At 42.3% G+C, this 16,029-nt stretch overlaps 1 protein-coding gene across 4 annotated transcripts in view; it reads right to left on the minus strand.

Moving 5' to 3' along the window:
- ABCC4 (ATP binding cassette subfamily C member 4 (PEL blood group)) overlaps positions 1–16,029 on the minus strand; it is a 245,202-nt gene that overhangs the window by 187,299 nt on the left and 41,874 nt on the right. For all 4 annotated transcript variants that reach the window (XM_019737179.2, XM_074329431.1, XM_074329430.1 and 1 more), the window contains 2 exons: positions 13,580–13,690; positions 12,926–13,046 (listed from right to left, as the gene is read on the minus strand). In XM_019737179.2, the coding sequence (XP_019592738.2) occupies positions 12,926–13,046; positions 13,580–13,690 (232 nt within the window). The remainder of the gene's footprint in view (positions 1–12,925; positions 13,047–13,579; positions 13,691–16,029) is intronic.

Raw genomic sequence — 16,029 nt, forward strand, 5'->3', positions numbered from 1 at the left:
AACGCAAATGTTCCTTACCGAAGAGTTAACTTCTACCATGTTTTCAGAGCTTCTCCAGTGTCTACCATTTCTCAAAACAATCAGCTCAAAATAATCTTTATACCAAAGATGCATATTCTGGGGTAGCATACTCTGCTACCCTTCAATCCTATTCTATTTTTGTATTTTTGAAATATTCTTAAAAACATATACGAAAACAAAAAACAATGCATGAAGCAGTTGACAGAGGAGCACAGAGCTGTTGATGGAAAAAAACACTTAGTCTTGGCTCTCTGACCAGTCAGTGGGGGCTGTGGCAGGAGAGAAAGCATCAGGACAGAATGCCAAGTAGGAATCAAAATGTTTTGCTTCAGAAAACAGGTGTGCCACTTGCAAGCCACATGACCCTAAGCCTGTCACATCCTTATCCTTGGAAACACCTGCCTTGTCTCAAGTCCTAGGACAGCTAAACTACCGTGTTTTCCTGAAAATAGGACCTAGCCAATCAGCTCTAATATGTCTCTTGGAGCAAAACTTAATATAAGACCCGGTCTTATATAATATACTATAATATACTATAAGACCTGGTCTTATATAATATAAGACTGGGTATAACATAATATAATACCGGGTATAACATAATATAATATAAGACAAGACCAGGTCTTGTATTAATTTTTGCTCCAAAAGACGCATTAGAGCTGATTGTCTGGCTAGGTCTTATTTTCAGGGAAACACGGTAGCTATGACAGCAAAAAGTGCTCAGAAGACATCAGCATGAAAATAAGCTTAAGCTATGATCACTTTTATTATACAGAAGTTCTGGGAAGAAACTTATTCCATTCTTAATGGCAGAGGCTGGTTTCACAAAGGGTTTGGAAGCTCACTGTTATTTACAGGAGATCATGGCAGAACAAAAAATCTTGACAGACGTCAGTCCTAAAAGCCAACTTTTCTAGACAGTAATTACAAGTTTCACTTCTAAGCAGACTTTTTTTTTTTAACCATTGTGGATGCAATCCTTTTAAAATGAGTCACCTAATTCCTGAACTTCTTAAATCAAATGGACTGGGAAGCATTACCCTTATTGATGGCTCAGTCATCACTGTCGCTATTACTACGCTCATCTCCGTGCTGAGAACCAGCAGGCCGGCTCTGCAGGTCTCCTGCACACTTTCCTAGATGCTTCCTCCAGCTCTCCTTTGCTGTGTACTCCTCAGTGGGTGCTCCTAGCCCAGTTTCTTCAGCAGCCACTCCTCAGCCTCCTGGGTTGAGCGGAAGTGAAGGACACTTGGAAGAAAGAGCTGGGAAATAAATGCAAAGGCCCAGTACAGCTGTCCAGGAATCAGCCCTAAATCAAGGCACAAACTCTATTCAGCGAGTTTTGTCTGTTCACTTCTTGCTCATCAGCTGAGTTCCAACATGAAGATTTACACAAACATTTGCCTTCCTACAGCCTCCCCATGGACCAAAGACAATCAGCAAAAGTGGCCTCAGACCAAGGCCAAGTCATGGACAAGGCCGGCAGCCACCTGGGCCATTTCTAACGGCCACTGGAATAGGACCTAACCCCAGTCCACTCCTCCCCCCTCAAAAGGACATGGAAAACCCACACAGTCTCAATGGGTACACCCCACTAACACACCAGCAGACAGGGACCTCATCTCTCAAAGAAAAGGCCCTGTGACTGGGAAGGTGGCCTCTGTCAATGATTGGCCCTTCAAGAGGCTTGAGGCTCTATCTCTCCACCCTGAGGGCTCTGGGCCAGCAGAGACTTGCCACCCGCCCTTCCCCCACAGTCCCTGTGGAGGAGCACACAGCAGCCAGGCGTGCTGGGCACTTACTGGCTGTTCCCTTCCAATTAGTGTTGGCCTGCACAAGCACCGCATTCATCACCAGCCTGGTACTGGTTTCTCCCAGCATGACAACCATTCCTCAATTTTCATAGGACAGAGGTTTTCACTACTTTGAAATCTCAATCTCAAAAGCCTCGCTCTGGACTGGTGTCACCTTGCCTCTTCCAGCTGGTGCTGCCAGGAGTGCCCAGGGAAGCCCCTGCCCACACTTTGGTTGGTAACAGAACACTGCTTGGAAATCATGGATAATCCACGAACCTGAGCTTTTTAGAAAATCCTAGGTTGAGTTCAGATCGTCCACTATCCAAAATACATAGACCAATAAGCAGCATAGATACAAGATCACAAAATGGGAAGCTGCCCAATCACTAAACTAACTTCATCCCATCTAACTCAGCGACGAGTTTTAATGACTGAAAACCCAAAAAACCACCTAAAATGATTGACATGTAACAGATCCTTACTAATTTTACCTTAAGAAATCATTTCTCTCTTAACTTCTCCAAAACAGCAGTGTTAACAGGCAAGCCTAGGAAAACAAGAGTAACTGTATTGGATTTCAGGCTTCTTTTGGCTGCCAGAAAAAAAAAGTCAAGGTTTACCTCCAGTTGAGCCCTAATGACCCTTAGAGGTCCCTGAACTTCAACACATTAGAACTGAGAGTTATGCCATCCAGAGAGTGAGCATGATATGCTCGTCCAGGGAATCTAGGCCATTGTCTAATTTTATACCATAAACCACCCAGATACGGGCCTGAACACAGCACGAGCAGCAAGCACCTTCCTGGGAAAAAGCCCACCTCCTCCTCACATCTGATTTGTCTGCTACCAGCAGTGTCGGGTCACACCCAGCTGTCACCATTATACCCCGGACCTGGTGCACACCCTGAGAACGGGAAAGTGTGTTCAGGCATCGGAACAGGAGACCTGCTCCCCACTCTAGGGACTGACCTGGGTGCCCATCCTCGTTGAGCACAAGCACATCCACTCCGAGCTTCACAGAGACACCAGCTCGCAGCAGGGAACCAGGTGCTCTGGCTAAGTAACAACGCAGAGAAGTTGGCGTCTGCCCAGATCACCTGAGTCCCGTGCAAAACCACTGCCTCTCCCTGGTCTGTCTCCAGGAGCCAATCTGAAATGGTGTCTTAAGCGTGCGAATGGATGTTTAAGAACTTAGGTCACCAGGGTAGCCACAACTGTACCCACTTGGAGATAGTACTGAATGAAGGTGGCTTTCTGTAAGTCTCCTTGCCCAACAGAAGGCACCATGCTGCTAATGTCAACACCAGTGGCACTTCCAGGACCCAGGGGACGTGGCCACCTGGACCCGACCCCAATTTACAATCCCCAATCCGTCTTCCTGCTCCAGGCAGTTCTTAGAATCTTACTTCTTATTCCTAGGCCAAGGTCAAGATGCATGTGTCTGACACCCTGAAGACACAGGACGAGCTGCCAGTCATAGAGATGGCCAGGCTCGTAAGTCCGAGTGCCCAAGGTGGAATCTCAAATCTGTCCTTAATGTTTCGAGTGACCCTGAGCACAATATTTAACTACGTGTCACTGTGTGTCCTCTTTTCTAAAATGGGAATGATAATAATAATACTTTCCATTTCGTTTGAGTTGGCCAAAGAAATAAGATACTATTACATGTAAAGTGCTTCCAGTAGCTCGTGATACACATTTTTCAGGTACTTCCTATCCTTACTACACTAATAGTGCTGCTAAGGCTCCCATCCACAGTACCACCAGGTATGAGCCCCCACTGAAACTTCAACTAGGACTTCTACTACTGCCACTGAGTATGAACCACGACGACTATTGCTATTATTACTACTGAGGAGTACTACTATTACTACTATTACTATTACTACTACTGCTGAGTATCCCTCTACTGCTGCTGCTACTCATACTAATAGTAATACTAATACTACTGAGTGTGAGCCCCCATGTCGTCCAGGTACTCTATTCCCCACTTTTTGGCCATGACTAACTAACCTCCTAAAAGACAGGCCAGCGCTCTACAGGCTATACCATCATTCAGCCCCCCAATCTTAGCCATCCTGGATGGCCCAGAAATAAGTATTACCAGGGCTGGACAACTTTGAAATCCCAGCACTAGAGTGGAGCCAGTCCTTTATCAGGAAGAACCCCAGCTCCTGTGGCTTCTGTGTCTACTTCTCCCCAATCTTTCCCAGCAAAGACCCAAAGCTCATTTTGAAATCTAGTCACTACCTGGGGTGAGACCCCACCCCAAGGAGCCAGCAGTCCATGACAGCGAGGAAAACCAGCTCAGTTTAAATCCAGCAACATGGGCCACTCTTTGAGATCTGCCTGTCTTCAGCTTCTTCAGCACCTGGTAGCAAACGGAAAGTAGAGAACCAAAGACAATACCGAGCCCTGCTCCAAGATACGATCCCACACTAAGCCTGAGGCCACTCATCCCTGTCTACCCACTACCAGGCACCTGGCATGGGCCACAGGCACATACCAAGGATTCCTGGCAAGCAAAAGTCATGAGAGCTCTGCTCTGTGAGGTCAGCAAACACATTTTGTCAGGAAATGCTACATACTCAGGCCACAATGACACCAGCTTGCCACCCTGCTTATTTTAAACTGAGACTTATTGTAACAATGTAGAAACAGTATCATTGGGACACCTGTGCACAGGACAAAGACAGGCTGGACATCCTCTCCTGCATCCTCTCCCACCCTTGAGTCAGTCCCACTGGTTTACATCTCTACCCTGCCCTTCACAAGGCCACAGCAGGACCCAGGTGGTGGTTGGTGCCCTCTCAAAAAAGGCACTCTGTCCATATACCTGTCCCCACCCTCTGTCTCTGGCACACTGGCCAACCCACCTTTGTCACCAACAAGAACTTCAATCTCCCAGGACTATCTGTTAGCTAACAGATTCCCTGTTTTTCTCCTGTTGTGTAGGACAGAATTCACCTAACTAGCTACCCACTGCCCACAGTGCCCTCCAATACAAGAGCCTTTTAACATACAAATCAACTGGCCTACCCATCTCACCCCAACAAAATGTACTATGACAACTCACCGCCCTTCTGAAGCTAAATCAACCCTTTCACAGCAACTGCAACTTCCATCTCCACTAATCTCATACATGGACAGGGCTACCAATGTCCCTAAGGTAGCACTAAGTTACCACAGGGAGCACGAGCCATCCGGGCAGATTTTCAGGACCTACCCAGAACAGGCAGGCTAACTGGCACTAGGTTCCCAAGGAGAACTGTGTCTTACTGGAGGACCACGACCAAGGCCCTTCAGGGTCATGGAGGTCATTAGCTTTCTGTCTTTGATTCTCTATCGCCTGTCCTCTCTGATACTCTGCAAAACCAGACTACCAAACTCCACCTTCCAACCAGCAATGTATTCCAACAACCAGGGACAAGAAACCAGAATGGGTGGTGCATATTCTCCAGAATTCATGATGAAGCCAGAGCTCCTCCAAAGAGAGGGCTTTGGCTCGTGGTCCCCAGCCCACTCAAAGTGGGTAGACTGGAGACATACATGTGTGCTCTGGCCAGCTCGAGCCCTGACACAGGGCCCTGGGTTCTGTTTCCCTGGAAGCGGAAAGGTGACAATACCTACTTTGGAAAGAATGCATCAGATTTGGCCTGGTCAAGTTAATAATTATTTGAGCACCTGCAAAATGTCTTACGTTACTCTGGGCTCTAATCCAAATTTACTTCCTTCAAACCACACGGTACATATTCCTTGATGTTGTGGGATCTTTTGGTCAAGGATCACATATAGCACTTATAATATTTACGAGTACCAACAATGTCCTAATATGGTATAACATGTCTTTTCTTTTCAGTACTGTCCTCCCACAATACTCTATTTTAATTGGTTAAAAGAAAAATAGTAATCCCCAAGGTCCAGTCATTTCAGTATTCAGCCATTCTAACAGTGAATACAACCGCTGAGCTACATCATGTTTCCTAGACATGTTTTATCCTCAGGCCTTAAACACTTGCCCGACCCCAGCAGTCCCCTCCATCTCACTACCGATCCACATATACAGTAAGACAAGTCACTGTAGGTAAAAGCTTTTACCGCCACGTCACAGAAGTGGCGGTGTGAGGGGGGCCTCTTGAAATCTCCCCTGGAACTTACCACAAACTGAACATCTATAATCCATCCAAGGACTGTCTTCTCATCACACAGAACAGCTAAAAGACATGCATGAGACTACCTGAAGGTGGGCAAATGGTGTGTGTGGGGGCGGGGGGGTGGAGAGGAAAGGGCAAGTGGGGAGACGCAGCCCACAGCTGCAGAGCTGCGGGGGCCCAGGACGCAGACCGGAGATCACACAGCCAGGCTGTGGGCTCGCTCCCTGCGCCCCACAGTCCTGCCAAGGGATCAGCATAGAGGATGGTGGTGCCCAGCATTCAAGGCAGAGCCCTTAGCTGAGAACTGCGGCTCTCACAATCAAGCAGAAAACGGAAAAAGCACAGTGCCTGGATGACTCCCCCCATCCTCCCAGAGCTCTCCCCACTCCCACCCTTCCAGAGTTTTGAGCAGGTCCCAGAAGTGGAAGGAATAGTGTCAGATTACAGAAGAACTGCGGCCCTCAAAAACTGGAAAAATTGGTTTGACAACTGAGGCTCACGTTGGGGAAGAGGCTGGGACAAGTGTGATACTGCTGGGCTGGCCAGGGAGACAAAAGCACCTGCCTACCCAGCCCCCACCTTTTCTGGGTGGCTCCTGGCTGGACAATTAGAGCTGCTGAGACATATGCAGGTCTTAGCAGTGGGTTGCAGAGGCAGCTCTGGGCTTTAAGAAGCTCAGAAATCTCATGCCCTTCACATCACCTAATGGAAGAAGTGCTCAAAGACCCAGGTGACCTGATCACAGAGAAACCCACCTTCAGGTGGCCAGCTATGGTGTTCTCAGAGCGCTCTTGTGCAGGCAAGAGCAGAAACTGCACTGACTTTGTAAAAACTACCAACCATACCGCATAGCCCCGCCCACCTAGAACTGCATTGGCAGGGGTACTCTGGGTGCCAGGTGGCTGGCTCCGCCTTCACAAGACACAGAGGAGATTTTCTACAGCAGAGGACAACCCGGAGATAGCTGGTGGGCATAAGCCAAGACAGGCACTGTTTTTTATTTTATTATCATTTTTAGATATATATGTTTCTTTTCCTTCTTTTTTTGCCTTCTTTTCTTTTTTCTTTTCCTTGCTCTACTTTTCCTTCTTTTTGCTGTTTTTCCATATGGTTTTTTGTTGTTTTTCTTTTGTTTTGTTTTTTTGTATTTTTGATATTTTTGTTTGCACTGATTGTTGATATGAGTGAATTTGTTTTTTTTGCTGTGCTTGCTTGTTTGTTTTATTCTGAAATTGCCCTGCACAACAGCCCCGCCCAAGAGACACAAGAATCAACACATCCGGAGGCCAGCTTCAGACCAAACCACACCATTACATGACTTAACCCACAAGTGACACACCCAAAGGGAATTCTCAACAGGCACAAGAGCCTGCAGGGCAAAGCCTCCACTGAGGGGTCAGCCCTCACACAACAGCTCACACACTGTGGGTATTACCAGTCTTCAAGGCTCCTCAGCCCGGGAGCCAATCTCACCCACTAACAAGCCAAAAGCAATCAAGGCTCCACTACAAAAGGAGAACAACCACAACACAAGGGACACCTGTGGAACACAGGCACCGGAGATTAGGGAAACTGAGCAAGTTGACTACAAAGGTCACATACTTCATAAGGTCAACCAACGAAGACAGAGAGACATAGGTGATCTACCTAATACAATAGAAACACACAAAAAGTGACAGGCAGAATGAGGAAACAAAGAAACACGTCCCAAATAAAAGAACAGAAGAAACCTCCAGAAATGGGACTAAATGAAATGCAAGCAATCAAACTACCAGTTACAGAGTTTAAAATAATGTTGATGAGAATGATGAAAGAACTTAGTGAGAATTTCAACAAAGAGATAGCAAGCATAAAGAAGGATATAGAAACCATTCAAATCAATGAAGTCAGAAATAAAGAATACAATAACTGCAGTGAAGAATATACTAGAAGGAATCACCAGATTAGATGAAGCAGAGGATCGAATCAGGGATTTAGAAGACGAAAGCAAAATCCACCCAACTGGAACAACAAAAAGAAAAAAGAATCAAAACAAATGAAAATAGTTTAAGTGACCTGTGGGACAACATCAAGTGCAACAACATGCGCATCATAGGAATACCAGAAGTAGAAGAGAGGGAGCAAGGGATTGAGAACATATTTGAAGACATAATGATCAAAAGCTTCCTTAACCTGATGAAGGAAATCGACATACAAGCCTAAGAAGCGCAGAGAGCTCCAAACAAGATGAACCCAAACAGGCCCACACCTAGACACATCACAGTTAAAATGGCAAAGGTTAAAGACAAAGAGAGAATCCTAAAAGCACCAAGAGATAGACAGCGAGTTACTTACAAGGGAGTTCCCATAAGACTATCAGCTGACTTTTCTACAGAACCTTTGCAGGCCAGAAGGGAGTGGCAGAAAACATTCAAAGTGATGAAAAACAAAGCCCTACAACCTAGATTGCTCTATCCAGCAAGGCTATCATTTAAAATTGAAGGAGAGATAAAGAGCTTCCCAGAAAATAAGCTAAAGGAATTCATTACCACCAAACCATTATTGCAAGAAATGTTAAAAAGGCTTCTTTAAGCAGAAGAAAGATGAAAACAAACTAACAAAGACCAGAAGTACGAATAACAAAATGACAATGACTATGTACCTACCAATAATCACTTTAAATGTTAAGTGGATTAAATGCTCCAATCAAAAGACATAAGGTGGCTGAGTGGATAAAAAAACAAGACCCATACATATGCTGTATACAAGAGACTCACCTCAGATTAACAGACACACACAGGCTGAAAGTAAAGGAATGGAAAAAGATATTTCATGCAAATGGAAATGAGAAAAAAGTTGGAGTAGCAATACTTATATTGGACAAAATAGACTATAAAATGAAGACTATAATAAAAGACAAAGAAGGGTATTACATAATAATAAAGGGATCGATCCCAAAAGAGGACATAACCCTAGTAAACATCTATGCACCCAACATAGGAGCACCTAAATATATAAAACAGGTATTGACTGACATAATGACAGAGATCAACAGTAACACTATCATAGTAGGAGACTTCAACACACCTATGACAACAAGGGACAGATCCTCCAGACTGAAAATCAATATGGAAACAGTGGCCTTAATTAGACCAGTTGGATTTAATTGATATTTTTTAGAGCATTTTACCCCCAAAGCTGCAGAATATACATTCTTCTCAAGCACACATGGTACATTTTCCAAGATAGACCACATGTTAGGCCACAAAACAAGTCTCAGTAAATTTACGAAAACTGAAATCACATCAAGCATCTTCTCCAACCACAGTGCTATGAAATTAGAAATCAATTACAAGAAAAAAACTGGAAAACACACAAATACATGGAGGCTGAATAAAATGTTACTAAATAATGAATGGGTCAACAATTAGCTCAAGGAAGAAATTAAAAGATACCTCGAGACAAACAAAAATGAAAACAACCCAAAATCTATGGGATGCAGCAAAAGCAGTCCTAACAGGGAAATTCATAGCAATGCAGGCCTACCTAAAGAAACTAGAAAAATCTGAAATCAACAGCCTATCATTACATCTAAGGGAACTGGAAAAAGAATAGCAAAATAAGCGCAAAGGGAGTACAAGGAAGGAAATAATAAAGATCAGCACAGAAATAACAAAATAGAGAGCAAAAAAAAAGAATACGAAAGATGAAGCCAAGAGCAGGTTTTTTGAAAAGGTAAACAAAATTGACGAACCTTTAGCCAGACTCATCAAGAAAAAGAGACTACCCAAATTAATAAAATCAGAAATGAAAGAGGAGAAGTGACAACAGACACCACAGAAATACAAAATATTTTAAGAAAATACTACAAGCAACTATACACCAACAAATAAGACAATGTGGAAGAAATGGATAATTTTCTGGAAACATATAACCTTCCAAGGCTGAATCAAGAAGAAATGGAAAATCTGAACACATTGATTACTACTAGTGAAATTGAATCAGTAAACAAGTTCCCAACAAACAAAAGCCCTGGACCAGATGGCTTTACAGGTCAATTTTACCAAACATTCAAAAAAGAATTATCACCTATTCTCTTCAAACTATTCCAAAAAATCTAAAAAGAGAGAAGGCTCCCAAACTCTTTCTATGAGGCCACTATCAACCTGACCCCAAAAACAGACAAAGACATTACAAAAAAAGGAAACTACAGGCCAATATCCCTAATAAACACAGATGCAAAAATCCTCAACAAATACTAGCAAACCAAAGTCAGCAATACATTAAAAAGATCATACACCATGATCAAGTGTGATTCATTCCTGGTGTGCAAGGTTGATTCAATATCCACAAATCAATTAATGTGATACACCACATTAACAAAACGAAACCTAAAAATCATATGGTCATATCAATAGATGCAGAAAAAGCATTTGACAAAATCCAGCAGCAATTTATGATAAAGACTCTTAGCAAAGTGTGACTAGAGAGATCGTATCTCAACATAATAAAGGCCATATATGATAAACCCACAGCTAACATCATACTCAATGGGGAAAAGCTAAAACCATTCCCCTTAAGATCAGGAACAAGACAAGGTTGCCCACTTTCTCCACTTCTATTCAACGTAGTGCTGGAAGTTCTTCTAGCCACAGCAATCAGACAAGAAAAAGCAATAAAAGGTATCCAAATTGGAAAGGAGGGAGTAAATTGTCATTACATGCAGATGATATGATACTATATAGAGAGAACACCAAAGACTCCACCAAAAAACTATTAGAACTGATAAATGAATTTAGCAGGATACAAAATTAATATTGTAGCAGAATACAAAATTAATATTCAGAAATCAGTTGCATTTCTATACACCAATAATAAACTATCAGAAAGAGAAAATAAGAAAACAATCCCACTTACAATTGCTGCTAAAACAATAAAATATTTAGGAATAAATTTAACCAAAGAAGTAAAAGATCTGCACTCAGAAAATTACAAGACACTGAAGAGAGTAATTAAAGAAAATACAAATAAATGGAAACACATATCATGCTCATGGATAGGAAGAATTAATATAGTTAAAATGTCCATACTACCTACGGGAATATATATTCAACACAATATCCATCAAACTACCAATGAAATTTTTCATAGAAATAGAGCATATAATCCTAAAATTTATAACGGAACCATAAAAGACCCTGAATATCCATGGCAATCTTGAGAAATAAGAACAAAGTGGGAGTTATTATGCTACCTGACACCAAATCATACTACGAGGCTATAGTAATCAAACCAGCATGGTACTGGCATAAAAGCAGACACAAAGATCAATGGAACAGAATAGAGAGCCTAGAAATCAATCCATACCTATATGGTCATTTAATCTACGACAAGGGAAGCAAGAACTTGTATTGGGGTAAAGACAGTCTATTCAATAAATGGTGATGGGGAAAATTGGACAGACACATGCAAAAAATTGAAGCTGGACCACCTCCTTACGCCATGAATGAGAATGAATTCAAAATGGATTAGACTTAAACGTAAGATCCGAAATCATAAAACGCCTAGAAGAAAACGTAGGAAGTAAATTTGCAGACATTACCCTTAGTAATATTTTTACTGATATATCCCGTCGGGCAAGGGAAGTAAAAGAAAAAATATACATATGGGATTACATCAAACTAAAAAGGTTTTTCACGGCAAAGGAAACCATCAATAAAACAAAAAGGGATCCTACTGAATGGGAGAAGATATTTGTCAATAATACATCTGATAAGGGGTTAATATGCAAAATCTATTTAAAAAAAACTCATTCAACTCAACACCAAAAAAACAAACAATCCAATTTAGAAATGAGCAGAGGACACGAAAGAGACATTTTCCTGAAGAGGACATACAGATGGCAAACAGACACATGAAGAAATGCTCAACCTCATTAACCATTAGAGAAATGCAAATAAAAACCACAATAAGATACCACCTCACTCCGGTCAGAATGGCTATCATTAATAAATCAACAAACAACAAATGCTGGCAAGGAAGTGGAGAAAAGGGAACCCTTGTGCACGCTTGGTGGAATTGCAGATTGGTGCAGCCACTATGGGAATCAGTTGGAGGTATCTCAAAAAATTGAAGATGGCATTACCTTACGACCCAGCAATTCCACTCTTAGGTACCTATCCAGAAAAATCCAAAATGCTAATTCGAAAAAATATATACACCCCTATGTTTATTGCAGTGCTATTCACAATAGCCAAAACATGGAAATGATCGAAATGCCCATCAGTAGACAACTGGATTAAGAAACTGTGGTACATTTATACAATGGACTATTACTCGGCCATAAAGAAGAATGAAATCCTACCATTTGCAATGATATGGATGGACCTCGAGAATGTTATGCGAAGTGAAATAAGTCAGACGGAGAAAAACAAATACCATATGATCTCACTTATATCTGGAATCTAAAGAACAGAGTAAGCAACCAAACTAAACAGAAATAGTCTCAGAGATACAGAGAAAAAACTGATGGTTACTATAATCAATAATGTTGTAAAGATTTTGTAGGGAATCAGATGGGCACTTGTCTTATTAGGAAGACCATTTCATGGATGGTAATAGATGACTGACCACTGTGCTTTACACGTGAAGCTGAACAATATTGAATGTCAACTATAATATTATATATATATGTGTGTGTGTGTGTGTGTGTGTGTGTGTGTGTGTGTGTGTGTGTGTAGATAGATAGATAGATAGATAGATAGATAGATAGATAGATAGATAGATAGATAGATAGGTCACAGGATGTGGAGTACAGCATAGGCAATAGAGTCAATGGAATTGTAATAGCTATATACGATGCCAGAGGGGTAGTAGATTGGGGAATGAGGGTTATCACTTTGTAGGGGTGTAAATGTCTAGTACATTGTTTTGTACACTTGAAACTAATTTAAAAAAAAAAAAAAAAAGCTTTTACCTCAATCAACGTAAAAATTCCCAGAACTACATAGGGTTTCCAGTAACACTTTATGATTGCTTTTGTTAAAGAAGGCTTCTGTGAGTTTTTCTCAGCTCTCAAAACTTCTTTATCCCAGTACCTGCAATGAGAAACAAAGCACAGTGAAGAAAAGCACGCCCTGCCATAGGGCAACCCGGGTGAGCTGGCAAAGTGAAACATAAGTGTTTATTACAGGGCATTTCATGGCCGTCCCATAAATGCTGGCTAATTGTTTGCAGGGCTCCTGCAAGATGTGTGGTGCAATATCTGAAAAACAGGCCTGGAAGGAAAGAATCCCCATCTCAGGAAACAAGTTACTGCCAAGCTCTGCTGGATTTACAGCACCGTGGGCAGCCCAAGAAGGCAGACAGGAGTATGACAACCCTCCAGTAATTTCTCCTCCTGGGACATATCTCAGCGTCCAGGGCCATTGCAGTGAGCTCCTTCCACGCTCACAAATGCACGGGAAACACAGGTTTTTCCCCCAGCTGTCAAAGTGGGCTAACGAGGGGAGGTGAATGTGCAATGTTAGGGGAAGTAGGCTCCAGAAGGGCCCAAAAGAAGGCCAAACCATTAGCCACACACTTAAAAGGTCTTGCTTTCTTACCCTCCTCCTTCCTGCCTGTTGCTTACCCTTGCAACTCTTCTCCAAGATGCTTTGAGCGATCTCCAGGAAGCACTGAATACATATCATCTTCTTCTAATCTCCGTTTGTGACCAATTTTAAACAAGGGATTTAGCCACCTATTAAAAATTAAGAGAAAAAATAAAGTCTACATTTTAATTATACAGATATGGGAAAAATTAAACTTTTAGATAATGTTCTCTCTCTCTCTCTCTCTCTCTCTCTCTCTCTCTCTCTCTCTCTCTCTCATCTCTCTCCTGTCCGCTGGGAGGGCCTGAAAACAATGACACAGCATTATCAAAGAACACTCCAGAGCCCAGATGTTGGTTTACTACTTGTCTTCCGTAAAGGAGCCAGGGCTCTTTGAAGAAATGACTACTCCAAGGTTGAGGCAGTATAGTAGTATCAACACCTGACAATTAGTATTTTTATTGTCATGTAAGTGCCTGACATTAAGCTTTTGATTGCGGAGGTATCCACTTCAAAGACATTCAACTCAAACACATAGCAGGCTACAGGACTAGATAAAGCCAGGCCACCCATCTACGAAATTCCCTTTTTCTTTTCCAGAAAACTGTTTGACCTAGATAACTAACCATTTGACCACTTGCTTTTCCCTTCCTGCACTTTAATTCCTACTGTTAGGTTTTAAATACACCATGAAGAGTGAACCTGCAAAATCGTAGGCACCCCACCCTCAACCTCAGAAGGGCAGAACCCCAGGTGCATGTCCTCACACTTCTCAATCTCTCCTCCAGCTCCCCAGGACCTCCCTGTGGGGCCCCAGGCATGCCATGTACCCTCCAGGACCTGTGAATCATAAACTTTGTCTTTTCTCCAAGTTCCCTATTAATCATAGCTGACATGTGGCTTGTATTCTTAAGGACCACAAGGGCCGGTCCAGCCACAACACTGAATCCTAAGGGAAAATGTCTGTGAGCACTTGCCCCAAGTAGTAGTGGCCCGGGTGAGTAGTGACCCAAGCATTCTTAGCAATGGCATCACTAGGGATGAGACCAACACAAAACAGGCAGAGAAAGTACAAAATGGGCCTGAAGCATCTTAAAATAAGGAAACACTCAAGAAATCACGAGGGTATGTCCAAAGGACAGAGAAGCCAGTCTGAAGGGCTCTCACTAGACAAGTCTGGGATACTCTGAGCATCAATATAATAATAAAAGTGAACTGGCATCTTAAGATGACTAACCATAGAACTGGGAGGTCTATGGGTGGAGCTGGGCTCCCTGTTACTCTCTAGTCCTGACTTCCTGTTAAAACTTTATATATCCAACTTCCGGAAGAGGGATTTATTTAAAAAGGGGGGCCATCTTTGGCAAAGGCCACTGTTTGGGATGTGGGCAGCCGGCCAGAGGTGCGCAGCTGGAGGTGTGCATCTTCACTCTGCTGTGATGGTTTTGTTTCTTTTTCTGTCCCGAATAAACCCTCTTGTGGTGGACTACCTGGAGAATTATTTTGTCGACAATAAATAAATGTCAATGAATCATAACCCATTAAATAACAAGAATCCATGAATCCTTACTTATACATAAATGCAGGGGGAGGGGAAGGAAAGCACTTCCATTCTAGAATGCAAATAAACATTTAAGGAACAACGGAGTTAGAAAATTATCAATGGAAGTGAATACCAGTGAGTGAAAGTTTGATGTGAAAAAGGATATTCACATAATCTCAAATTATCTCTACTAATTAGTTATTAATTGTGAAAGGAAAAACTATAACTTTATAGAGAACTCCAAGAAAAACCCCATTCAAATAAACTGTCATTATCCATTATACTCATAAATGGATACTATTTAAATGATTATTAATACACACATCGTTTTACTGATTTCGACAGCGTAAGGAAATTTCTGAAGCCAGACAATAACCGGTGAAAGCAGAGATTACATGTCTCTTGTTTACTGCTTTATCCCTAGCACAGTACAGGTACAGAGCAGTTACTCAATCATTTGTTGAATAAGTGAGCATGAATAAATTGTTAAGGAAGCTGTAAGAGAAACTGAACTCCAGATTTCGCTAACCCTGGTAAGCTTGGCACCTCTCAAGAACCCTGGTCCACGAGCCAGAAGACTGGATTCCACGAGCCAGAAGACTGGATTCCAGCCCCAGAAATGGTACTGAGGACCCCAGAGTTTTCAGGGCCTCAACCATTCCCCCTTCATTTCTACAAGCTCCAGATGTTGCACCTCGATGACCCTTTGGCAGTCACTTAATATCCTAGGTCTCAATTTCCTTCCAAAGCAAAAGTATAAATCTGTGAGCTTTACCATTAAACAGGTTTGAAATGTGCTGGGCCATTTATTCTACGGTTATTCTCTGAATAAAACGCTCAGGAAATTAGCACTGGAACTAACCCAGATGACGATACTGAACTTTAAAGGCCCTCTTTAAAATTCTGCTTGCACAGGAAAACATGCTCAATATCACCAATCTTTAG

This window comes from Rhinolophus sinicus, linkage group LG04 (assembly GCF_036562045.2).
Source record: "Rhinolophus sinicus isolate RSC01 linkage group LG04, ASM3656204v1, whole genome shotgun sequence".
NCBI lineage: Eukaryota > Metazoa > Chordata > Mammalia > Chiroptera > Rhinolophidae > Rhinolophus > Rhinolophus sinicus.